At 39.5% G+C, this 27,042-nt stretch overlaps 1 protein-coding gene across 1 annotated transcript; it reads right to left on the reverse strand.

The window, feature by feature from the left end:
* Positions 1 to 1,294: 1,294 nt before the first annotated feature.
* tnfrsf19 (tumor necrosis factor receptor superfamily, member 19) lies at positions 1,295 to 25,494 on the reverse strand. Its single transcript, XM_059331893.1, has 10 exons — positions 25,132 to 25,494; positions 24,143 to 24,231; positions 23,258 to 23,371; positions 17,742 to 17,920; positions 17,509 to 17,594; positions 8,771 to 8,935; positions 5,672 to 5,800; positions 5,401 to 5,503; positions 3,009 to 3,301; positions 1,295 to 2,076 (listed from the first exon to the last, which is right to left on the reverse strand). The coding sequence occupies exons 2-10, from the start codon at positions 24,209 to 24,211 to the stop codon at positions 2,072 to 2,074; spliced, it is 1,143 nt and encodes a 380-aa protein (XP_059187876.1). The 5' UTR covers positions 24,212 to 24,231; positions 25,132 to 25,494; the 3' UTR covers positions 1,295 to 2,071.
* Between the last annotated feature and the right edge of the window lie 1,548 nt (positions 25,495 to 27,042).

Genomic DNA, 27,042 nt, shown 5'->3' on the forward strand with positions numbered 1-27,042 from the left:
GTCTTCCTGTCATGTGGTCATTGTTTAGACTTTCAATTAATACCGCTACATCTGTTTTGTCTGTTGGGAGGAGGTGGAGGAGGAGGTGGAGGTCTGACAGAAACCATTCAGCAGTTTGTTATTTCAATTTTCAATCAGAAATTGTAAAGTTAAAGCAGAGCCTGTTCTAGTTTGGTTTCCAAATAAGTTTTTCCACATTTACACGGACGCTGCAGATCTGTTCTACAAAGCAGCTGTTTGCATCTGTTTGAACAGATTCAGCCAGTAATTATCAGCTGAGCTGGGACTGCAGCTGCTCCCTGTTACAATGTCCTTGCTTGCCTAGTTCAGATATGAGACCCGAGGCAGGCGGCGAGGAGCAGCTTCTCATGGTTAGTGAAGGTGTGAACACGCCATCAAAGAGAAACTGAGCAAGTTAGTGAGCCGGGTGGCTCGAACCACTCAGAGGCTACAACACAGCAGCTTCACTCAGAGTCTGGATGTGAGGGGTCTCCAACGTGACTTTATTGTTATCTTGGAGGATGTAGTTGATAAAAAATAAATGTAAAAAATAAATCTAAAATGAGAAGTTGAATTAACAAATATATTATTTATTAATCAAATTAACTAATCTTCATAAATGAAGGATTTATTTCAGGATTGCTGTATTAGACTGCATCACTTATAGTAATAATAAGCTAATTATTAAGTAATAATGACATCAGGGTTATTCTAAAATGTGACACATCTCTGTCATTGGCTGTGTTTTCATTCACATATTTCTATACACATTTTGCATTACGATATCAAAATGGAAACAGATAAATTAGATAAAATGTCCTCAATTTCACAAATTTGAGCTTGCTTGAGGTGCCTCTGTTGAAAAAAAAACAAATTCAAAGTTGCCTCTGAAAACAAATTAAGACCTCTTAATTTTCCTGGTAGATGCTAGATCCCAATTGGTTTGTTGATTAGATTTAGGCATGAGGAGTTACATTGGGTACGGTTGGAATAACTGAGTACTTCAGTCAGAGGACAAGTAGGGCGTGTCATGTCCTCGCATCTTGGAGTGGGGAAAAAACTATAGCCGTTGTTCAGTGTTTGGGATCTAGCACCTATCAATTTTACAGTCACATATTCGCGCCTGCCTGGCTGCCTATAACTTCTGACGTAACTGCTTCGTTTTGTCCGAGCCACAGTCCAGTTTTTATTTTATTTTTTTTATCTGTCTTACATGTTTCCCCAAGCTCTATGGAAGTGCATTACTAAATCACTCAACACAATGAATTCACTAAAGAATTGAGACAAAAATACATTCCTTGGTATGTAAACTTGTTCAAGTGCTTTATTTACAAAAACAATATGTGGAAGTGACCAATCACAACCATCAACACTATAACTGGGAGAAGAAAAGCAAACATATTGTCAGTCATGTCTATGTTACAAAAATATTGACCTATTTAATATTTTACAGTATCTACAACACATTTTATCACTTAAACATTCCTCGTATTAACTTGTTCCATATTATCAAGATTATCTTCAATGTGCAACACTTTTCTTCACACCTCAAATTTGTTACCTTTTACACACAAAAGCTTCATAACACCAGCTGCTAGATCAGCGCTAGTTTCTGTTCTCCTACATGTGAATATGTGAGACATTCCCGAGGCAGAGCAGAGGCTCACTTTGATTCACTTTGCTCTGCGGTAATAAGTCAATACTCCTCGACGTTTGAACTTCATTCGATTTCACCTTCTGGGCCAACGAGTTCACATTGTGTGTGTGTGTCCGTGTGTGTGTGTGTGTGTGTGTGTGTGTGTCCCTTTGCCCTCGTGCTTTGCTTTTCCTCAGCAGTGCTTTTTGTTTGCATGTATGTACAGATTCTGTTTGGACCCTTTGACGAGGGGCTCTGAGGTCAGCAGCAGGCGTTTCAAAGAGGCGGTGCGACACTCTTGAGAGTGGCTGCTGCTCGTCTGTACGGGGCGGTTGGGGGGGGGGGACGAGTGAGTAATCTGATCTGGGATCTGGCCGCGGCTGTTGTTGAGTCCAGGGTGGTTTAAGGGTGGAACACGAGCCAAAGAAATCCATGTCATCCTGGAGAGAGAGCAGGAAGAGAAACACAGACACGCAGTGATTAGTAACGTATCTAGCCAGAGCCGGCCAGGGGCCGACTTAAAACAGGATAGTCTTGTCCACATCAAAGCAATCGTGGTATCTCTTGTTTCTTTTACCAGCTGCTCTTCATGGACACACACACAGCAATGTCTCCGGCCATGAAAAGGAGCCCGAGAGTTAATACCATGTAGCAATTTGAGAGAAAATTAATCTCTCACAGATTTATAATGGGGACATATTTTTCCTGTGATTAATTTGCACGTTGATATATTTTTCTAGAGGAGGTAGATTGTTCTGACCTTTCAAACAAGAAAATAAAGGCATCATCACTAACTTGAAAGGAAAAACGTGTCATTGTGCCGCTTTCCAAATGTCACTTTATGGCGGTTGTGATGCAAGTCTGTGGGAAGTCTTTGGCATCACTTGACAGACCCAGAATTTGTTATTCCAGTATCGCTTCTGTGTCGATTTGTGTTTAAAGTCTGGCATTTTGTGGAGGCTCTGTAGTCTGAACCAAGACAGAAAACTATGAGACCCTTTTAATGAACAAACATTGCAACTGTCTCAAAGTTTCATTAGTCTCAAAGTCTTTTAAATGTCTTTAGAAATGACTAAAATTCTACAGACTCCAAGAGGGTCGATAGTCTCTTTTTGTTTTCCGGAGTGGGAGAGGCTTCTTTTCAGTTTGCTCTCCCACTGTGCTTGAACACTCTAAAATATGAGGATCATTTAGCAATTTGCTTAGAGGCAATTAATTTAAAATGCCAAGGGAGTGTCTTCACTCACCTCGCGTAACATTAATAAGTGAAATTGATTCATGTCCAAGTAAGTGGTAAACAAACCAGAGAGGGCTCAGCAGCAATGCTCAATTACTAACTTATCCAAAATCATATTCACAGGTTTCTGCTCACCTTCCTGACTTGAGTGCTGTTTGGGCAGAAGTGCGTCTGTAACGGCTTCACTGTAGCTCTGCCTGGTCCTCTCAGGTGAAGTCTCCTCTGACCTGCACCCTTCCTCCTCCTCCTCCTCCTCCTCCTCCTCTTCATCCCCCTCTTGTCCTTCTACATCCAGTCTCCCTGCACGCTCAGCGTTGCACGTTGGAAGCCTGAAGCCCTCTGCAGGCTCTAAGCTCCCAGTTATCCCAGCAGCCTCTTCATGTCCTCCCAGCTGCATTTGGGTGTCCTCCTCATCCTGGTGTGTATTCCTAAAAAAGAAAACTGGTTAATATTGACATGAATTTCTGTTCACAGCCACACCCTGTGGTGCTCCATTTTTATGACCGATGCCTCTGTTTGTTCTCGGCACTTCAAAGAATATAATTAACCTCATAAAATAATGTTTCCAACACCTTGAAAAGCAACATAAATGAGAAAGCTGCTTATTTTTTGCCCGCCAGCTGTTACCAGGAGGGCGGAGCGAACAGTAGCTGACGGCGAATGACATTGTGTGAAGTTATTTTTTATCTTATAAGTACACTCCTTACATGACCCCTTGTTTACAGTACAATATTCTATCTAGTGTGAACCAGCAACAGTAATCATCCTCTTGTTAACCATGATTTATTTACATAGAAAAGTCATGCAATTTTTTTTACATGATTTTAATTAAATGTTGGGTAACGCTTTATAATAAGGTCCTTAATAACCATTAATTAACAAGTAATAAGGCATTGTTCTCGCTTTAGATCCGGTAGTTGCAAAAAGCATAGTTAACTTATAGTTAACTTATAATAGATGAGCAATAAAGTATATTTTAATATGAATAAGCAAACAAAATAAGATTAATAAAGGCATGGCAAAGACATAATGGGTGGGTCATGGGTGTTTGTAATGCCATTATTAACACTTATATAAGCTTATAAACACACAATAATGTTAATAAGCATCTTGTAAGGACTTACAAAGGCCTTATTACTTGTTAATTAATGGTTATTACAACGACCTTAATATAAAGCGTTACCAAATGTTGTTCTGTTGGGTATTTAATGTTGCGTCTAACTGTTATCCATCTGTAAAGGTTCAGCTCAGTCAGCAGTGGGGAGGGTTTTGCAGTTATTTCCTCCAGGCTTGAAAAATGTTGGCATTCATGGTGCTGCAGAGGAGTTCACCACACACTGTGTGTTCGTTAGTCAAGTACAAAGGTGTCACAATTCTCCAAATCCATGATTCGATTCAAATTCTTGATTTAAACTTGTTTTTTCTCAGCGCTGATTGGATGCAGTAAAGTTATATACTATATATTATGTATTCAGATCCCTTACTTGAGTAAAAGTACTAATACCACACTACGAAATTACTTCACTTCAAGTAAATGTCCCGAATTCAAACTTTACTGAAGTAAAAGTCCAAAAGTATCAGCATCAAAATGTACTCAATAGTAACTAAAGATGTCAGCTAAATGTAGTGGAGTAAAAAGTATGATATTTGCCTAAGAATTTTCGTGAAGTAGAAATGAAAAGTAACATAAAATTGAAATACAAGTACCTCAAAATCAGTGGTGGAAAGTAACTAAGTACATTATCTCAAGTAGTGCACTTAAGTACAATTTTGAGTCACTTGTACTTTACTTGAGTATTTCTATATTGTACTTTTTACTCCACTACATTTAGCTGCCAGCTTTAGTTTTTAGGTCGAGATCTAACATAAAAAACCTTGATCATTTTAAAGTGATTAGACATTTTTTAATTAAACCCCATAACAATATAAAAAGTTGTTAAACTGAGCCATATCTTGAGTAGATCCAAACACAGCTCACATAAATGCATCACTAATAATAATCCAATACTATATTCAGAATATATAAATAACAAGTTCAGTGGGTCCATTCTGCACGACAAGTACTTTAAGTACATTTTGATGCTGATACTTTTGTACTCTTACTGAAGTAAGTTTTGAATGCATTTGCTGTGAAGTAATTTCACAGTGTGGTATTAGTACTTTTACTTAACCCATTGACGCCTAAAACTTCCTGTAAAACCTCTGGGCGATTTTAAAATAACCCCCTAAAACCTGAAGTTTTTCTGGAAATTCAACACAAGTGTCAACGCTTCTACTAAATAATAGATTTTCAGCCTCTGTAGCAGATAGAAATGAAATTCAAAAAGTATTTGAGAGCTTATACAAATACTACAAAACGACGTATCCGCTTTCCAGGCTTCAATGGGTTAAGTAAGGCATCTGAATACTTTTTCCACCACTTCTCAAACTTGTACTTGAGTAAATGTACTTAGTTACATTGCAGCACTGGAGTTTATCAACTGTAGCTCTTGAGTCTAACTTTGATGATGTTCTTTGTCCTACTCACTCGTCACTGAGACTCATCTGGGACGGGAATGGGCTGTTGTCCAGGCTACGGCCCAGACTGCAGCTCTCATCACAGCACAGAGACGGGATCAGGTGGACTGGACCTGAACGTCACACACACAAACACAACTTTACATAAAATTGACACACCTGCCATCACCTCCTAGTCTAAAGACACAATGAAGCCACTATACTGAAGTTAGAATACAATGCTTTCCTTGTAGTCCTCGGTTGTTTGATCAGCTACAGCTGGAGTTATAAAAATCTCTTACCGCAGGTGTGTCCGGGGCCCAGGTGACACTGGCAGCAGGGTCTCTGGGGAAAGTCATGGAGCCAGCGTGGGTCCAGGCAGGACAGCTCTGCTCCACTGTAGGGACAATCCTGGGACTGCAGGGAGGCCGCTGAGGAAACATGATGGAGACAGTCAACCAGTGAGACGTCTCCTGGCAGACACAGGACGTCCCAGAGGGGCAGCGAGCCGAGCATCCACTGATGATTACTTAAAATCAAGACGTCACATGACTAAAATCCTTTATCCTGTTTAAATATATAGTTCAGAACTATCAAGAGCTAACATAAAATTGTGGCTTAAAACGGTATAAATAGATTGCTTCTTCTGCTGTAGGTTTAAAATGGTTGGAAACAGAATAATGTTGGTGCACAATAACTAAATACAGTACAGACCAAAAGTTTGGACACACCTTCTCATTCAATGCGTTTTCTTTATTTTCATGACTATTTACATTGTAGATTCTCACTGAAGGCATCAAAACTATGAATGAACACATATGGAATTATGTACCTAACAAAAAAAGTGTGAAATAACTGAAAACATGTCTTGTATTTTAGATTCCTCAAAGTAGCCACCCTTTGCTTACTAGAATATAAGACATGTTTTCAGTTATTTCACACTTTTTTGTTAAGTACATAATTCCACATGTGTTCATTAATAGTTTTGATGAATCTACAATGTCAATAGTCATGAAAATAAAGGAAACGCATTGAATGAGAAGGTGTGTCCAAACTTTTGGCCTGTACTGTATATAACAGATCTTTTTTAAACGCATATTATAACTTTAAGACTAATGCTCTCAGTTCCAGTTGTGTTTTTTATCTCGCTGAACTTTTTCGCTCTGTTATGTGTTGGGAAATGCTTCACAACCCTCGGGTCCATGAGGCCGATTAAAATTCTTTTGTATAATTTAAAAAGCAACTGTGTTGTTTTGCAGCAGCTTGGGTGAAGGGTGGAGTGCATGTTTGGACTGAATGAAAAATATTTAACTTCATCGCAGTGAGAAAAACACGTAACTGGTTAACGCCTTGGCAACTCCTGCCACACTCTTTGTTTTAGGGCGAGCTTACCGGGGAAACGTGATGTCATTAATTCTTTGCCTCGGGACTTTTCACATACTCAAGCGCTTTTGGCCTCAAGAATGCTGCTCATTATACAAGTTCGCACAAATATGCAACATCGGGGTTTAATAAGGCTTAAAACTGGAGATCACAACTGACAGATGAACTGGCACTCTGTTTGTGTTACAAAAGCGCGATGAAATCATGCTCATCCAACAGCGTAGACTTCTCTTTATTTACCTTGTTAAGTACTCTTTACAGTAAGTGCCCCTCATTATTTTAATATACGGAACATGTATTTAGCTCTTGCACAACATTGCAATGCAAATTATTTGGTTCTTACCAAGATAAAAAAAACAACAACTTAGATTTAGAAGTGTTAGATAATGTATCTTGTTTTAAGAGTTAATTTCTTATTTTAAGTGTTCAACATGCTTATTTCTAGATTTAAGAATCCTAATTCAAGAAATACTGTCAAGTGAAATTATCTGTCCATGCAGAAAGGTAATTTCCCTCAGATTTAGTGTTTTTATCTTGTTTTTAGACATCCCTTTTTTGCAGTGTGATCCCTGTTATGCACTCAGAAATTAAATATATGGTAAATAAGCATTTTGTTTTTGTTTTTTTGTTTGGTTGCTCAATGAATAACACATTTGGGATCATTAATCACAGGGTATTTCAACTTTTTTTGGTCTTCCTAATAACTGAACATGTGTTAGTATAAGCCAGTAAAGTATAAGCTTTCCTTTCATTTTGGTCATCTTGACTAGAGAACAGATTCTACTAAGGATTCATTGGCTGTGCATTGAAATGCCAGCACCTGGGGAGGGGGAGGTCAAAGTTCAATGCTCTCTGTATAGAACCACATGCACTCTGGCTTGTGAGAAATGCACTGCTTCCATAGAGAGCAGTTGCAGTGGTGCATAACAAGTCTTTATAGTGTGAGCCTAACTTTAGACCTCTGCACTGCTCCCAAGACTGCATAGATTTTTCAAAGCGCCACACATTAGTTAATTGTTTTTGAGTTATACTATGCAGGAATTTCCATGTGCTGCTTGTAGACACAACACTCAACTTTGGCTGATCCTTCACAGCTTAACAAAAGTGAAAGCCAACCCCAGATTCACTCTCATTTTGAGCCTCGCTATATTCATGTTTTTCTGGCGGTATGATCACTATTTTTGTAGCTTCTTGCCCAAAGGATAACGTCCAGAAACATCCCAAAATTAACTAAGTAAATTCACTGAAGTACTGTACTTAAGTACAATTTTGAGGTAGTTACTACTTTACTTGAGTATCTCGATTTAACATAGCTTTATACTTCTTCTCCACTACATTTTGAGGCAAATATTGTACTTTTTACTCCACCACATTTAGCTGCCAGCTTTAGTTACTTTACAGGTTGAGATTTAACATTGAAACATGATAAATTAAAAGAGATTATACTTTTTTTTATTGAATGTATTTTAAGTAGTTAAATTAGCCCTATCTTTTCAAAATTAAAACACTGCTTACATTAAAGCATCAATACAAATAATCTTGTAATATATTTGAAATATATAAAACAATCTGACTGGGACCATTCTGCATAACGAGTACTTTTACTTTTGATACTTTAAGTACATCTGATACTTTTGTACTTTTACTGAAGTAAGTTTTGAATCCAGGATTTTTACTTGTAGTGGAGTAATTTCACAGTGTGTTATTAGTACTTTTATTTAAGTAAAGAATCTGAATACTTCTTCCATCGCTGTCCCAAACACAGCAAAATGAAAAGAAAAGAGAAAAAGCCGGCAGATAATGAACATTGCCACACACTTCTAGTGGCTCATGAGAGATGATTTAGAGGAATTATTTATGTCTATGTTTTGTTTCTACATTATTTTTGAGGAAAATTCTGCACAGTATGCCTTTAGAAGTTCCTAAATCTCTACCTGGGATCTATTAAATACACTTCCAAATCCTTTTTCAGAGATAAAAGAAAATGTACTCAAACATGTGCAGATGTTGTGACTCACCGCTGGGCTTCTTCTCCAACAGCTGTCTCTTGCAGTAGATGACACACAGGACCAGCAGGGCCAGCAGCACGGTGGCCAGAGCGCTGCAGATGACCGCAGCCAGAGCCATGTCCTGCGGGCTGGTCACCACCAAGGGCAGCGGCACAAGGTTCACACGCCCGCTGCCTGTGAAAAGACGGTGGGAGATGAGTGTAAAGTGTAAGTGTAAGTGTACAGCTGTACAGCGGGCGGCTGTGGCTCAGTCGGTAGAGTCGGTTGGCCCCCAACCAGCCTACATGCCGAAGTATCCTTAAGCAAGATACTGAACCCCAAATTGCTCCCGATGCTGTGTTCATCGGTGTGTGATTGAATTCCCAATGGTGGCAGGTGGTGGCACTGTTTAGGGTAGCCTCTGCCACCAGTATGAATGTGTGTGTGAAAGGGTGAATGAGCGCAGTCTGTATTGTAAAGCGCTTTGAGTGGTCGCAAAGCGACTAGAAAAGCGCTATATAAGTGCAGGTCCATTTATATAAGTGTAGGTCCCAGCTGAAGAGCAAGATGTTCTTTGATTGACAGCGGACCTGCACGGCTTATTTGAAGGTGATGAGAGTAAACACACAACAACTCCCATGAACAGCAGTTAGTTCCTTTATATAATCCAACACTCCTCAGCAGACAAGAGTCATGTAACGTGAGACTAATAATTCCTTTGCGCCTCGAGCCAGTCATCTCTATGCTATGGTCTAATGAAATATGCAGAAGAGTTCAAAGAGAAAACGCCTGTGGTGGATTCTCTCTTTATCTGCCTCTGTCTCGTTCCCTACAGAAGATGATTTACAGACACCCACCCCCAACAAGCCCCCCAGGCTCTATCACATGCTCGTCACCAACCCTGACATAAAAAAAGCAGACATGCTGGTCACCATTTATAAAATGGGGCAGAGATGAGTGTGCAGAAAGGTGTTTTTTACACTTCTGTGTGTCATTGTGTCTGTGGTGGTGAGTTGTGTCCACATGCACTGATTTTCATGATTAAGCTGCTGTTGGGTTTGCTGCAGTTCTCATCCTGCTTGAGGGGAAATGTGATGTCACTGTTAGCCCCGCCTTCAAACACACACAAACCCTCTCATGTAAAAAAAACACTTTTGGCCTCAAGAACGCTGCTCATTATACAAGTTCCCACAAATACAGAGCATCGGGGTTTAATATGGCTTAACGCTAGATAGCACAACTTAAAGATGAACAGGCACTCTTGTTAGAGAGAAAAAAAAACTGGCATCTGCTTCATGTAATTATCCTTTCAAGCACTCCTTGGAGATGAAGGCACAATACTTGATCCAAATGTAAACTTAAGAGTAGCAAAATGCAGAACACAACGGAAACTTTCCATCATTCACAAACAGCATCTATTCATGTTTTTTGATACTGTGTAAAACTTGATTTTTGGACCACTTTGAGAGTAATAACCTTTAACACCACCTTATGTCTGTGTGCCCATTTATACATCCAGCAGTTAGGAAGCAACATCCTCATTCATTCAGAGTCGTGTTTCAGGCAGCCTAATAAATGTGAGTCCAATATTCATTGTTTTAGCTGTCTTTGGTCTCAACCAACCTTTGAAGAAAATATCTGACTCTTCAGCTGCTAAATGCGTCACCATGTTCTCCCACTAGTCGCTAACTCTGCCTGCCTGCTATTTGGTGCACGGCGGGTAGCTGAAAGCAGGTTTTATCGGGCTATTTCTCTAAAAAACAGCTCCCTGCTTCGTCGGTGAGAGTGAACCAAAACAATATAGCTGCAAGCCATGACACCGAAACAGTAAGCTAAAAGACACTAAAATGTTCCATAGAGCTGAGGGGAACTGCAGAGTCAGAAAGAGCGACATCTTTTACATTACATGAAAGCATTAATATAGAAATGTTGAGCCACTTTAAGGTTTGTTGTCACTGGTAAATTAAGTTAGAAAAATACTTATTTTTCTAGCAAAATGAGATGACAAACACAAAACTACATGATGCTGATTCTTCATTCTGATGTAGTCTTGCATCTCTTTCTAAGTGCCAAAGTAATTTATTCAAAACTAGAGAAGAAGAAGAAGATTACTTTATGAATCCCACAATGGGGAAATTCAACCTCTGCATTTAACCCATCCTTTTTTACACACAAGTGAACACACCATGCAAGGAGCAGTGGGCAGCAGTTTAATAGTTTCCTCAGCAAAAGTTATTACTTTTTGTGATTTGTTAAAGAGGGCTATGCATCATATAGGATTTTGACAAGTGAAAATTGTGAAGTGGAGCGCAAAACTTCACAAAGACAGAGCTGGGGTGAGCTTCATTGGGAAAAACTGAAACGATGTGATTGTCATATAGAACATATCTTATGTTGAATGAAGCTCAGTAACAAAAAAAATCATTGGAAAATCAGATCCAGTGATCAATCTAGTGATTCATACTGTGAGGGGAAAAATGCAACTAAAATGAATCCCACACATTCCAGTCGAGGAGACATCAATCAGTGTCAGAGAGAAATAATTACCAGTGGTGGAATGTAACTAACTACATTTCCTCAAGTACTGTACTTAAGTACAATTTTGAGGTACTTGTACTTTAATTGATTATTGCTATTTTATGTAACTTTATACTTCTACTCCACTACATTTTGAGGCAAATATTGTACTTTTTACTCCACTACATTTAGCTGAAACCTTTGGTTACTTCACAGGTTGAGATTTAACATAAAAAACATGAAGCATTAAAGTGATTAGATTTTTATATTTATTTAAGCACATAGCAGCAGTGGTGAAAAGTAACTAAGTACATTTACTCAAGTACTGTACTTCAGTCCTTTTTTTTGTACTTTTACTTCAGAAAGTTTTGAAAGCAGGACTTTTACTTGTAGTGGAGTAATTCTGCAGTGTGGTATTAATAGTTTTACTTAAGTAAGGGATCTGAATACTTCTTCCACCCCTGCATAGCAGTATATTTAGTTAAAATGAGTACTACCTTGAGACAATGTAAATGCTACTTATATAAATGCATCAATACAATTAGATTTAGAATATATAAAACAATCTGAGTATGGTCATTCTGCATAACGACTACTTTTACTTTTGATACTTTAGGTACATTTTGATGCTGATAATTTTACTTAAGTAATTTCACAGTGAGGTATTAGCACTGTTACTTAAGTAAAGGATCTGAATACTTTTCCCACCACTGATAATTACCAGGACCAAAAACAGTTCCTGATTGGTGATGTGTCGCCAAGAAATCTGGGAATTTAGGGATAAGCGGGAATGCAGGTTGAACCATGACATTAACAAATCATTTGGCTGGTATCTGCAGCTGTTAGCCACACAGTACAAAATACACTAGTCTGTGACTTTCCAGACATCCTGTGTGATGATTAAAATATGAGGTAGCAGTGTTACATCAGCATGAGAGCCGCGTGCCCCCACGACACCCTCAGCTCTCTGGTTTGTAGCTTTAACCCATTGACGCCTAAAACTTCCTGTAAAACCTCTGGGCGATTTTAAAATAAGCCCCTAAAACCTGAAGTTTTTCTGGAAATTCAACAGAAGTGTCAACGCTTCTACTAAATAATAGATTTTTCAGCCTCTGTAGCAGATAGAAATGAAATTCAAAAAGTATTTGAGAGCTTATACAAATACTACACAACGACGTATCCGCTTTCCAGGCTTCAATGGGTTAAGAAAGAGTTAGAGAAGAAACAGTAGCACGGAATTCTCCAGTTGAGTGACATTTCCCTCTGAGGCCATTCACATGTAGCTTAACATAATTGTTTCTGATCATTATCAGTAATCAAATATAATTTTGCTGATCAATCTGTGTATGATAGGGAGGGCGTGGGTTATTGCAGAGCAAACACTGAAAGTATGCCGGTCTGACACTGAAACAGACGGACCAGTCAACAACATGTGGGGAAAAGTGATTGTTGATGAATATGGCAAATATAATGAATGACTTTTTGTTTGAGAAAATCTTTTTCAGTGAGCCCTGCTGTTTGCTTTTCAGTACATTAATCATAAAGGGAACTGGTTTCAACCTTTTCACGTCCAAGAGCTCTTTGTTAGACACTGTAAACATTACTTTAGCTTTGAGCAGTTTTTTTTTTTATTCAGCCAGATAGGGGATAAGGGTATTTTAGCATTCCTTCCAAAGGGAAGAGGGAAAAAAAGGGAAAAGTCAAAGCAGCACTCTCAAACTTAGTTTGACCCAGAGGGCACAATAAAGGAGCTTTTTGATATAAAAGAAAAGTACATAAAGTCAAAGCCATGACTTATTACTTGTTATTAAAACATGTTGCCACATTTCTAATCTTAAAAAGATCAGCTAAAATAATTGCAACTGCTCTAAGTAATAAGCAGTTCATATAATTGTATTTCAGTTAAGCAGTCGCCTGCTGAGACATAGGAACATAGATCACAGACAACAGAGATGTTGTCTCACTATTAAAAATAATAATCTACTATAGAGTGCCAATCATTAGTCAGCTAATCAATTAAATGATCAAAGAAAAAATAATTACAAACTATATGGTTGCCAACACAATCCTCTGTTAATTGTGGTTTTATTTTCATTGTGATATGTTTGGAAGAGACAGGTCTGTCAAGAATAAATCACATTGTCACAATCATTTCATGGAAAAAGGTAAAAAATATTTTGTTCCAACTTCATGGGCGACTGTGTATTTTGATGATAGATTAATTTGTCATACAAAACTGGCAGAAAATCCTGTTTTCAGCCTCTAAAGTATATGGAGATATATATAAAACATGGAGGTGTCCTGCTTCATTAAATCTTAAAGTGATTAGATGTTAGACTAATTAAACAAGATATTTAAACACATCACCTTGGATTTTGAGTGACTAGATTTTTTTTAAATCAATAAAATAATCTTAGGCTACTTATTACTACAGGTAGTTTTCACATGCACAGACACTGTATTATATTGGTAATCTACTGTTTTATTATCTGACCATTTTGTTTACATTTGGTCTTCATTGTCAAGGTCAAAATCCAACTCATCCAAGGTGAGCATCATCTGGCCCACAACACAAAGGCAGCTTGTTATCAGAGGCCTGGCAGCTGCAGCAAACACAGATAAACACTGGTCCATTGAAGAGGCCTCACCTGCTGATATTATCTCCACACAAACCAGAGCAGTTAAACCACAGTCTTTTATACACTCCCTGCCTGTTGACTTTATGGGATGCCACATACTCCAAATAAAAGGAGCACCTCTTTACACCTCAGAGGGATCTTTAACTTTTGTCTCTGCAGACTCTTTTAAGAGGTTCTTTAGAAGAACTGAGCGCTGTTTTACAGAGAGCTTTAAATAACACAAAAGAAAAACTGCAGCCCTTTTCTAGTATCTACAGTTAAGAGCTGTGAAAATAGTGTTTTCTCTTCTATTTCTATTATAGATATTCATCTACCGGCACTGCTGCTTTACTGTACATTCTTTACTGTATATATTTCTATAACATATTCATTCACTGTATATATCCTATAGCATATTCAATTCATACCTGCACTATATTTATACACTGTGTTCATATGTAAATACCTTGCACTTTACTACTTTGTACTTCTGGTTAGATGCTAAACTACATTTCGTTGTCCTAGTACTTGTACTCTGTTCAATGACAATAAAGTTTTATCTAATCTAAAAAAAAACAACCTTAAATGTATAAATGAATACCCAGAACCTTGGATTGATAACTTTGACCAAAGTTTTAGTTCAGTTAGTAAATATAAATGTTACATATTAAAAGTCTTTATAAACCGTATGTCTCTTTGCCCAGTTTAAAACATTTGTTACAGAAGTTATCAAATGTAATAATTTACATTACTTGGTGAATTAATTTAAACATTTACAACACTTATCATATTTGTAACATCTATTACAATTTAAAAAGTAACTTTCCTAACACTGGCTCTATAGTGACTTGTTAGTTTATCTTAACGTTATGATTTTCTGAACACAAAACTATAATTAATTGAATGTATAAACAGGGGAGTTAACTGCTCTGGCTTTGAAATATTTGCAAATGTATCAGCTTTGCTTGATTTGATACCATTTCAGACAGAATATGAAATGTATGAGTTCAAGTAGATGTGCATGTTATCATCTTATCATGTGCTGCTGCCTCAAATTTCTGATCATGAATTCAGTTTCTTTTACTAGTTGGAGCACGTTCACATGGAAGTCTGTTTTAGATTAGCTTCTCCAGATGCAAGTATACTGCGTGTACACCCAAAAACACTTCTCCACCAGCTCCTTCTGACTTTTAGTACCTATGACGTAGTTTATTACTGGCAGTGCAATTCAAAGAGGACTAAAAACAACATATTCATTTTGCTTTCTACCATTAAAGACAAACTGGATTTGCTGGATCTGTGGGAATGATTTATAACATCCCAAAGTGTGGCACCCAAGGTGTTTTGTTTGTGGTAAAACATTTTATAATCATCACCTCTTGTAACCTGACAACCCCAAACATCATTAAAGCTGTAAGGTTGTGGTTTGATAATTGCATAACTCAAATAAGAGAGCAGTGAGAATAAAAACTGATCTGCAATCAGCAGAGATCATCTTCCCCGCTGCTGACGTTTGAGTATGAGAAAAACTGAAAAGCTCTGGTTTGAATTGCTGGCAGCCAATTGTAGTTAGGAATGTTTCCTGAACCTTCCAAGCCTGATGTGTTTTGCGCCATCTGTGGTGAAAACTGATTGCATGAACCTTTGAAGTCTGTGAGCGTGCAGCCAGAGCGAATACAGATTATGTTTTCTTCATGTTACAAGATGGAGCGTTGAGGTTATCAGGAGGGACGGAGGTTTAATGGATCGTGTTTCTTTTGGCTTGTCCTCTCAAGCTCTTGCAGTAGCATGTAAAATATATGTATAAATATTTCACATGAGAAAAAAGGGGATATTGTACCTTAAATATCAAAGATAACAGATTTGATCTGACTTGCATTAATTTGGTTGGAAATAGTAATAAGGACAATAAATATGGAGTAAGCTCAAAGAACAGGTAGTATTTTTTTCTACTGTGTGTGTGTGTGTGTGTGTGTGTGTGTGTGTGTGTGTGTGTGTGTGTGTGTGTGTGTGTGTGTGTGTGTGTGTGTGTGTGTGTGTGTGTGAGCATGGTTTAGTCAGCTCTGCGAGAACTACAGTGTCAGTGAAAAGCTCCAGCAGATGAAACACATTAAAGAGGCTGAAGGAATCCATAAAACACAATCTCGTTTTTTAACTCGGCTCCAAAAAGCCACTGGGGGAAAAGGAAGGGAGGAGAAGAAAAAGGGGGGGGGGGTTGAAGATTTACAGTCCACCCCAGACGACGACCGCCTCCCCTGCACAGATGCACCGTTGCCCCCGGGCCAGTGTGGCCTATTAGAATGATCTGCCCTTCAAGTTTTCACCACCCTCCTCAAGATAACACTGGAGGGAGGGAGCAGGACTTTCAAACATTTGGAAATGCTCCACTGAGAGTCCCTGTAGGAGCTAACTACCAGCTATGTTCTCAGACACAATGGCCATTTTGTTTCGCAAGCCTCCTCCAGTATCAAAACGGGAAGCTGCACAGATGGACAAATGAGCAGACGCGGGGAGGTCGGTTATCTCAAGGCTGGTGCTCATCACACAACCCTGCAACAACATATTTGAAAAAGAATCTAGCCTGAAGAAGACAATTAATTAAAAACCAAACAAACACTGGATGGTGTGATGAAATTGTGATTCTTTACATTTGGGGCTCGTGGACAAACATGTTTTTCTTAGTGGTCTGATGTCCCAGAGCCCTCTCCATTTATTTAACATGGAAGTGCTAACCCTGGCTGGGACTGCTCTGATGCTCATGCTGCCAAAAAAGCCTCCTCAGTAACAGCTGCAGCCCTCTCTACCATCAGGAAGTCACACTCAATTACCAAAGGTATAAGTTCACTCGCCTGTTGGTTTTATGTGGAAATCTGAAATCATAAGGTTGTACTTAACTGCTTCTAATGACCGGAAGACAGACGTTAATTGCATCTGTAGCCTACTGGAATGTGAGTCCTGCTTTGTGAGTGTACTGTAACACTGTCTCCTTTTTGCATAATGGATTTGCACAAAAGGTTAAAAAAAGAAAAAACAAACTGTTCTGTTTGAACCAGCACACTCCCTGTTGTGTTTTTTTTTTTTGTGTTAAATTCTACTGAGACATGTTTTGTCTCGAAATATTAATGGAGGTTTTGTTCAAGGAAGTTTGCTCATTTAATCCAAATTGAGTGCTGAAAATGAGTGACACTCTGAGCTAATATAATCCAGTGTTGGCAAATCCAGTATTATGTTAGTGGTATCCATTCCAGCTTTTCAACTGCTCAGCTTGTAAATCCCAGCATTTATTTGCACATATAGCATTGCTGCTTGGCTCAGTGAGACTTAGTGAATGAACTATGGCTCGCTCCACCCTGTAAAGTCTGTAGTTCTGGTTACACCAAAGACCTTGTGCTGGCATGTTGTGTGTTGGCAGGCTCTGTTGTGGCGCTGCAGCTTGATTTTTGGTTCTGGTAGCATTTGGCTAGGAGTTCAATAGTGTGATGTTTGCTTTTAGGCTATTGTATCCCTGTTGTTTCATCTTAAAACATCACCCATTGTGGGATGTGATGAATAGCCTGCACTCATGGGAACATTTAACAAAATGTCCAATTGATGTTAAGCCAGCTGTTAGAAGAGGTAAAAGAAGGTGCTTACAGTGAGGCTCATAAGGAGGCGGAGGGTCCCCACAGGGTATACACTCCATGTCTTGGAAACCGCTTAATTTTGTCTTCCTGTAATATCTGTTGAAGACATAAAATGACAAGTTTTAAAAGCAGAAGCAAACACAAATCCCCTTCATAGTGTTACATATTCAAGGAACACTACAGACTATTATAAAAAGTTAAACATTTTTTTATTATCAATATCATAAGTGTCTGTTCTCTCACCCCGGCAGACAGTCGCCACACACAGCGTTGCTGGTGGTGGAACAGTTGCCCTTCTGGAAGCGGTTGATGAGTCCACAGTCCAGGCAGGGCTTGCACTTCTGCAGGCTCCTGTCCTCCTTGAAGCGACTGCTCCGGCAGGGCACGCACCGGGCATCCTCTCCATAACCAAAGCCACATTCCTGGGGGGATTAACGGGAGAAATACACCGGGTAAGAGGTGGGGTCGGTGGTTTGGGGAGATGTGCAGCTGGTGAAAAGGGGGCTTGAATGTGGACTACTGAGGGTCTGGAATTAAAGAATGATCTTGGCTCACGGGATCAGAAAAGAACAATGGCCTGCCTCTTTTGAGAGTCCATCTTACATTGGCAATAATCTCCCTGACTCTCTCAGTATGAATGAGCGGCCTTCCGCTGCAAGACCCAGAAAGGCCAGGCATTTGAATAATAAAGGCCCTAGGGGACACCCACTGTTGTATTATTGCAAGTTTATTGCTGCGTTTTTGTGTGACTCCCTCTCCAGGCAGACTCTGTGAGTGTCCCGTTGATTGAGAGGCCAGCAAGCAAAGGAAACGCTTCAGGAAGGGGGCAAGGATTACGGAGAGGTATATGGAGAAAATAAGATGAATACTCTTTTTGTCATCAACAATTGAAAGAGCTCTTAAAAAGCACAGCTTCCTTCTACCGTGTGACTGATCTAATGCTGAACCACCTTTTGAGGATTTGTGCACCTGAAGCAAGCAAAAACATTATGAAAGACATTTTTAAGATGAAATATATGCAAATATGCAGCATTTGGTTGTATGAGTTAAAGGTAATTTATAGATTAACTTTTTTCACATTAAACATTGTATACAGCAACTGACAATGTAGACACAAATTTAATGGGGAGAGGAACATAACCTCAAAACTGAACTAAGATGGAGCTTGAGTCATATTTTTCATCATATTTTATTTTTTTCTCCTCAGAGCACTTAAAACAACACAATAGCTGTTGGATTTGTGTGGAAATTAAGGCAATAAATGTGATCAGGTAAGTCATTAAATATGATCAAGAACTAATTTGTTCTCTTATTCTCAACAGCACATGAATGCAGCCATCACAGAGACTGAACAGACAAACTGCACCGCAAACATAACCTCTATGGGCGGAGGTAATTAAACCCAAATGTATTAATTGTTATTATATCTCCAGCTGCTAACTTCCATCTGCCAATGTCCATCTTTGTCTCTTTCCTAAATGGTTCTCCGTCACATCCCTAAAAAGTTATGTTGAAAGACTGGTGACCTCAATGACAAACTGACATTTACATGACAGCTGATATTACTGTACAGCACACTGAGTGAAAAGACCCCGCCGAGGTGACATCATACATTGATCATTCATTATCAGCTCCATAGCAGCTGCCCTCCTGTTGTCCGGTGTTGCCACACTGCAATCGAAAGCCAGAAGGACAGACAGGGGGGTGGGGGTGGGGGGGTGCTCATATATCATTAAAGTGAAGGCCAGCTTCAAACAGGCCTTCTCTCTTCTCTTCTCTCTTCGCCCGTGTCCCATTTCACTGCCCGGGCATGCAGTCCTGCTGGAATGTGGGCACAAGAGTCCGATATGGGGGTTGGGTTTGTGGGGAAGCAGGCTGGCAAGAAATTAAAAAGGGAGGTTAGATGCAAAGATGGGATCCTGTGATGGCACCGTGCAGTCGGGAGAGAAGATGAGGATTTCAGTCCTTTCAGCCAAACACATGTGAGACTGACATTGAACCCTTGGGCCAGGCCTGGCCCGAGATGGACCAGCTAGGGCTGGACTACTGCAGCTGTTGTTATGAACTCTCCATATAAGGCCTGGCTCTCCAGCAGGGCAGGGAAGGGAACAGTGGAGGTGGGGGGGAAACAGAGGGAGAGAAGGGAAGAGACAGAGAAAGAGTGAGAAACAGAGTGGGGGTGGCTGATGAGTGATAAAGAGGGGAAAGGCAGAATAAAGAAGACTCGGCCGCCCACTGTTGCGAACCATGGTCTTGCCTATTACAGGGGAATGAAGCTCAGACTGAGCCAGGGGACGCTGGAAAACTACCACAGCACTCTACTCTAATACTAGTCCTTAAGAAAGCGCTGCAGGCCCAACCGCTGCAGGGTTCCTCACAGTGGTTCTGTGACCCACTTCCACATGAAGGAACGGGCCCAGTGATGATTCGTCTCCCCTCAGCCCAGCACTGGCACAAGCTCTGCCTGTGGGGCACCACATGGCAGGATGGGGGCTGATGCCACGTAGACAGGAACAGGTCAGAGCACTGAAACAAAAGGAAAACGGAGCCAACTTCTGCCCCTCTGATCCAGGCCGCACAGATCATCAAGGAACGATCTCTTTCTTCTTTTATCCCCGCTAACAAAGCTCCACAGAGCTGACATCCTGCACTGACTGAGACTAGTTTAGCAGCTGGAAGAAAGACTATACTCTGGTAAACTGTGACCAGAGTATAGTCTGGACTGTATAGACTATAACTGTCATTATATAAAAAAGTGTATACACAATAAATAAGCCTTTTCCCAACAAATAACTACCATAAAACAGCCACCAATATCCACAAAAGAATACACATGTCTGTTAAACCTCCCTGAAAAGACCATATTTCTAGGGTGTGCGTCTCTTGTAGCCAGCAGATAATGGATAATAATGCTGCTCTACAGGTAGAGTATGTGTGATAAAATAAGGGAAAAAATGAAGCAAATGTTCTCTAAGGTGGTTGCAAGTCAAAACCATCCAAAAAGCAGATGCTTAACATCCCGTTTCCCTGTCCTATCTTCTCATCTAGTTTGGGTGAGACTGCCAAGCATAACAGCAGTGTGGAGGGGAGAGGAGCGGCGAGAGAGGGGAGAGCTGGCTGGGACCTAAAGCATGTTCAGACGCAGAGATATTTCTGAGATTAGGAGGGAATCACAAGGGGGGCAGCCAGTCATCTGATCTGGGAATGAAACAACACTGAAAACAATGCATGTTAGTTAAAGCTGTGTTCTGTTCAGCACACTCTTGCTGCTTTTGTTTTCGTCTCTATATTCCACTTTTTAACATTTTTTTTTAGACACAAGAATTGTGTCTGGCCGCTCTCATGTTGACCCTTCTGTTGCTTATGCACTCCTTTTGTTTCTGTCACCATCCAGGAGTCCTTTGCCCTGGGAGTGTGGCTAAAGGAAATGTTACACTCTTGCTACATGCAACAAGATGTTGACACATCAAAGTTGTGTTCCTGCCCGTTTTTTGGCCACTGGCAGTTTTCCAGCATGCACTGGAAAGCAATTCACCCCTTATCCTTCATGCTTGACACAACAGAAGAGAACTAGGCAACTTACTGTGAATGAAACCTAGAATGAAAAATGTCTGAAAAAGAATAACTGGTTTTATTGGACGTTCCCTCTGTGTGGGTGGTTCTTTTAGCTACAGTTAGTGTGAAGGGGCTAATTGATGTTTGTCAGCTCGCCTTTAAGAGCGGCTTCCAGAGGCAAACTTCCAGAGCAAACTGGGGCACATTCCTCTGGGATCTCTATGGCAGCTGCACAGAGTGACTCCAAAAGTCTGCTTCCCTCCAACAGTCAGCCCTGCCTTTTTAGAATATGGACAGATTGTCTTGGTTACGCAGAGCTCAGATCAGAAGTTGTTTCTCTGGGAAAGTTTCTGTGAGTGCAGGCCTAGGTCGCCACTGTGAGCCGGCATCCCGCTACCTTCAGAGAAAGAATGAGGCAGCCAATTATTAACCAGGACCCCAGGGTGGCTAGCAGCATTCATGCCTGTTGAGCTGGCAGAGGAACACGAGGACTACTGAAGCGTATTACCAACCACAGAGTGCATGTCTGTGTGCACTGAGATTAAAGGCAACTGGGCTTAAATGCATGTGTGCAACAGATGTCAAGGGTGATACAGAGTTTTTTCATCAGTACTCAGAGATGTAGTGGAGTGTAAACCCACCTAAAGTCACTTTACCAGCCTTTAAATTGACAGAATACTCAAAGCTGCCATTCTTGTTTATAAACTAAATATATACCTTAATCTAGGATAAACTGAAATTAAGTTATGTGGGTGAAAATCTCTTTTGTAAGCTATTTAGCCAAGAGTCTTATCTTGTTTTCTTAGATCCATCAGTATCTTCCAACTATATAAATAGCCAGTACATTATAATATGGGTTTAGTTGCTTTATTATTTGTGGCTACACCTCGCAAGTCTAAGACCTGCAATGAGTCCTTCATTCGCTCAGGTTATAATTTTCAGCTTTTGTTTAAACTGTCATTTTTTGTCTTTGTCTTTGTTGTTTTGTTTTTTCTTCTGAGCTGAGCAAGTAAGTGGCCCTGGAGAGAATCATATCTTGCTTTTGAGTTTGATGATCGTTTCAGAATCGAAATTGTGACACCCCTACTTTGGAAGTAACAACAGGTTCCAATCGGATGTTTTACATTTAGGTGATGGGTGGTGATTATTCCTTTTTTTTTGTTAATTTATTTAAAGATGGTGCCTTTAAACTTTAAATCAAGAATGGAAGCCTGCCCAATTGGTTGAGACTGTTTAACTTGCCTCTGATTTAATCCAACTAATGTTAATAATTTTTATGAAATCACACCTTTTTTATACTGCAGCAGCAATCTTGCTTTTACTGTCCTAACCTTCTACCTATTGTACTAACCTTTTAAAATATTAAAACAAGAGAAACTGCACGGGCAGAAATATATGATTGTTGTATGTAGCAAAACATGCATACGATAGATTACTTGTTAAGATAAGCAGGTTTTGAGGTGCACCATTATTTGCCATTAAATTAATCAAAAAAGGTGAAAAGGGTTCCTTAATATGTCTGATTCAGTGATTATACTTCACTCACCTTTACATCACTGCCTACACATGCAAAAGTAGGTGCATAGCTGCTGGCAGAGAGGAAAGCCTGAGCTGACACTATAGAGGCCTGTTTGTACAAAGCACACAAAAACCTGTGGCTAAGGAACTGGAAAAAACTGTATTCCCAGTCGAAAGAGCAGCAAGCTTAGGCATGGCTTGCTTCAAACAGTGAAGACAATAAGTTGGACAGGGTGCAATGGGGAAAAACAATGGAAGCCATTCAGCTGCATAAGGTCAAAAGTATGGGTGTGACTGATTAAAGAGGGGTCGGTGTTCTACAAAAGCTAATAACGGCTTGGCTGTTCTCTGCATGAAAGAGAGGAAGTAATAAATAATGTTGTCCCCTGGATAAGATACACTTTTCCAAACACTGATCTCAAATCCTTTCAACAGTTTAACTTCTTGTCGAGATTTTTTTTCAGCATAGGAATAATCCATCCCACTTATTTTCAGTTAAAGGAAGTTGATTCAAATGACTCGTTATGGATCCCTTGTGTTACCACACTTTCCTTTTCCTAAATAAACAAGTGTCCTAGAGTCATTTTTACTTTTAGTGGCTTTATGGAAAATACCCAAACGACTTCAGATGCAGCCTTTTCTTTTTTAAGTTAGTTGATGTCAGTCCAAGTGAATAGTGTTCCTACCTTTGATAGCTCCTGTCCTGCATCACACTGCTTGCAGGGTTTACAGTTCCCAAACCGGTCCTTGTACTCCTGTTCTCTGCATTCCCTGGTCTCCTCCTCGGCCCCCACAGGAATCTGAGAGGGACAGTCATTTGGTGAAAGTTAGAGATTCCTGTATTTCATCACCACTTTCATCCTTAACAGAAAAAAGCAGACTGAATCCACAGCTATGCATCATAATCTCTCAAATACTAGTTAAAGGGGATCAGCCCCCCTTGGACTCTTCTTGAAAACAAGTCTGATACTGTTGGGATGAGATAAGATGAAACTTAATGAGACCTGTGGGAAAACGGCATAGTTGCAGCAGCAGAATCTAAGTCACAAGCAACAATACAGGGATACAATACAGTAGATAGCAAATACAAACAGGGCACTGCAGGTAAAATGATACTTAGCATTGTCACAGTGTCAGCAGCAAGGATTTCACAGATCCCACAGTGTAAGCAGTTGCCTGTTTAACATGGGCATGCAGTGCAGTTCAAGTTCATATGTGCAGTTTGTGCAAAAACTATTCTAGTATACTAAATAATGTAGCCTCTGTAGCTCACTTTTCATGGAGATTGTGTGAAATACGATTGAAAATAAGTGGACCAAAAATGTGTTAAACCACTATTTCCTATGGGTCAAAAATGAACTTTTACACTCAAATAAAACAAGAGTAGAATGGAAATAAGATGTAAAGTCCTCATCCACTTTGCAGTATAACTTTGTACACATTGCCTTTTAAGTGTTTAAGTTTAAGTCTAAACACACATTAAGAATAGATTTGGGGTAATTATAGGTTGCGAGCAGATCAAAAACACTACATTCCCTTGCTTTCTTGACTTCAAAATAAAAAACACTTACCACCAGAGTTGAATATATGACATGCACAGTTAGTAGAAGTGAAAAAGTGTGTCGAAGAATCCAGACCATTTTGATGAGCCACTTGTTGTCTGCATAAGAAAAAAGGACATAATAGAAGACTTAGATTAAGTATGTTATTATATCGTCTCTTCTCTATAATATACTTATCAAACCGGAACTTAATGCAACATTTCATTTTATAGTCTAGGTGTGAACATTGTGAGAGTTTTCAAATAAATCAAATATTACAGCCTGGAGTTGGGGATCTGTGTATAAAACACACATGCACAACTAAAATATTTTCGATTTGATGAATTTTAAAAAATATGAACTTGTGGGATGAATATTTTACACTCACTGTAAATGTTAATATAGCTCCAATTATTAATCATAAATACATATAATGCTGCCATACAGCTGACGTTGCCAAAGTTAAGTTACAGGAGAATACTTACAGTTGGAATCTTGATGTTAAGGGGTTAAATAGAAATAAAACACTTTTCTACAATAAAACTGTGAAGCATAAAATAACCACGCGCACGTGCAAACTGTAGCAGAGTTAATTGATGCTGTTTGATTAAAGTCCAATGAGTTCACTCAGTCCAACACTTCAAGCTTTCATAGGTTTACACGAGGAAGACTTTCACACAGGACTACTATATAAAATGTCTCAAAAAGTCTCAAAAACCTAGAATGCAATAATGTTATGTACCCAACACCCCGAACTAAAAATCTTCCAAATATCCGTACAGTACGTGTGTCTGTAGTTTAAAAACTCGTGACTTTAAAGCGACGTTACCGTCAGTTTCTGCGAACAGCGTCGTTATAAAAAAACCAACTATATCTGACTTTAACACAAGTTTAAAGACTATAGGTGTAGCCTATATCTTGTATTCTGAAATTATAACCAAAGGTTTGTTCCATGTCGTTTCTAGTAAGTGCGTTTGCTGTGAATGTCCAAAAAACAATAAAACAAAAGCTCTTCTTACCTGCTAAAAAATCAGCCTGTAATCAAAGTGGTTGTTAAAAGTCGAAAGCAGACCGGTGAGAGGTGTGGTGGTGTGTTTCCCGCACCGGTCCGCTCACCATGTCAGCGCTGCTGCTCCAGCTCAACACAACACAGAGCAGCAGCAGCAGCAGCTCGAGGACTTCACAGCGCCCAGATCAAAGGCGGGGAGAGGGAGGTGGCTTTATGGATCTGAAGCGCGTGTATCTGATCTGTGATCAGCCTGCCGACATCAAAGACCTCCGCTCCTCCCATAGAGAGCCGAGCACACAGCGCTGACTGCGCTCAGTTAAAGCAAAGTGTGAGCAGCAGCAGCGTTTCTTTTGAGCAGGTTTATTAGTGAAGTATCAGAAGTCTACTTTCTCTCTCACAACACAGTGTGTGTGGTTTATTTGATGGCTGTTTCAAGGGAGTCAGTCTTCTGAATTTTGAGCATTAACCAAGCAGCTTCCAAACTGTGGTCCGGGGACCTTGAATGGTCCGCCATAGTGTCCCTGCGGTCCCCACTTACATTACATTACATTACATGTCATTTAGCTGACGCTTTTGTCCAAAGCGACTTACAATTGCAGAGGTGCATTCAACCTGAGGGTACTAGACTTAGACCACAGGAATAAAGTAAGCACATAACTTTAAGAGCCAACTGTTGTCACTACAGGAATGCATATATATATGCTCGTTCCACCATTTGGGTGCCAGGACAGAGAAAAGTTACATGTTTTAGTTCACAGAACTGTATATTGAGTCACCTCACTCACTTAGATTTTGCACTAAATTATCCTTATTATGCATATTGTATAGATGATCTATATTGTGGATATATACATCACACACACAGACACACAGACACACACACACACACACAAACTTTTTTCTTTATTTCCTTTTCTTTCTGAAATGTGACCACTCATTACATGTGTTGGTTCAGCGCCTAATCTGTCTGTATATTTAAAGGTTGTGTTAGAATAATTTGATTATTCTACCTGTTAAAATGATTTGATTGCTGCCCCTTTTTTGAGTCTCCCTGTTGTCTGTCTCTGTTGTCTGTCTCTGTCCGTGACGCAGGTCACTGTCAAAGGTCACTATGTATGCGTAATTCACTAAACCTTGGAGAGGTTCTCTCTCTCTATGCATTTATACATTAATCAGGCAATATGATTTTGATACAATGATTATGTTTGTGTGTTGATGTTGGTTTAGAAACTGTGATTATTTTAATTACATATATTACATTTGCTTAAACTGATTAAGATTCTATAATCACAAAGAATATATTGTATATAGTTGTCAACATTCAATTATTTGGTAGGATTTCATCTCTATGAGCTGCAGGTGTCATGACATCAGTGTGCTGCTCCGTGATTGGCCGAACCTTGACTTGTAAACCCATCTACTGGGGAGGAGCAGGGTTCAATGTCAAGTTAGTGGCTTTGACTTTATGGTGGGGGCACGAATAGATATGAATCATGCATGAATTCAGATTATTACATGGATGAATTGTGACCTTTCCTTTTCCCAAAAACTCACCTCAAAAAGTTATAAGTTGTTGATGCAAAGGAGATTTTTAAAAAACAACAACACACAGCATAGGAAGCTAATTGAATCCCACTGAGTAAAAGAAACCACATTTAACAAAGATATGCACAGTGTCCAATAGAATTCAGTTAGTAAACGTTTTGAGAATTGTTCATGTTTCATTTTAATCTAAAAACAAAACAAAAAACAACACTGTTATTATATTATTCTTTTGACCTTCCCTCAAACAAGATATTTTCTTAATTTGAGCTGCAGATTAAATCCACTTTAACAAAGGCCATGTTAAGACAAACTTTACATAATCATATCCACCTGTACCAAACAAAAGTCCCTGCAATGTGCACACTGGTGTGTCTGC

The sequence above is a fragment of the Centropristis striata genome, chromosome 4 (genome assembly GCF_030273125.1).
Source record: "Centropristis striata isolate RG_2023a ecotype Rhode Island chromosome 4, C.striata_1.0, whole genome shotgun sequence".
NCBI classification, from domain to species: domain Eukaryota; kingdom Metazoa; phylum Chordata; class Actinopteri; order Perciformes; family Serranidae; genus Centropristis; species Centropristis striata.

Bases quoted from the DNA above. Each gene is read 5' to 3' on its own strand.
- tnfrsf19 (XM_059331893.1), bottom strand. From the start codon at position 24,211: ATGGTCTGGATTCTTCGACACACTTTTTCACTTCTACTAACTGTGCAT. The intron at 17,921-23,257 runs GTAGGAACACTA...TAATCCCCCCAG, and splicing joins CAGGACAGGAGCTATCAAAG to GAATGTGGCTTTGGTTATGG. The intron at 8,936-17,508 runs GTAAGCACCTTC...GTCTTTTCACAG, and splicing joins GCCTCCTTATGAGCCTCACT to GCAGCGGGCGTGTGAACCTT.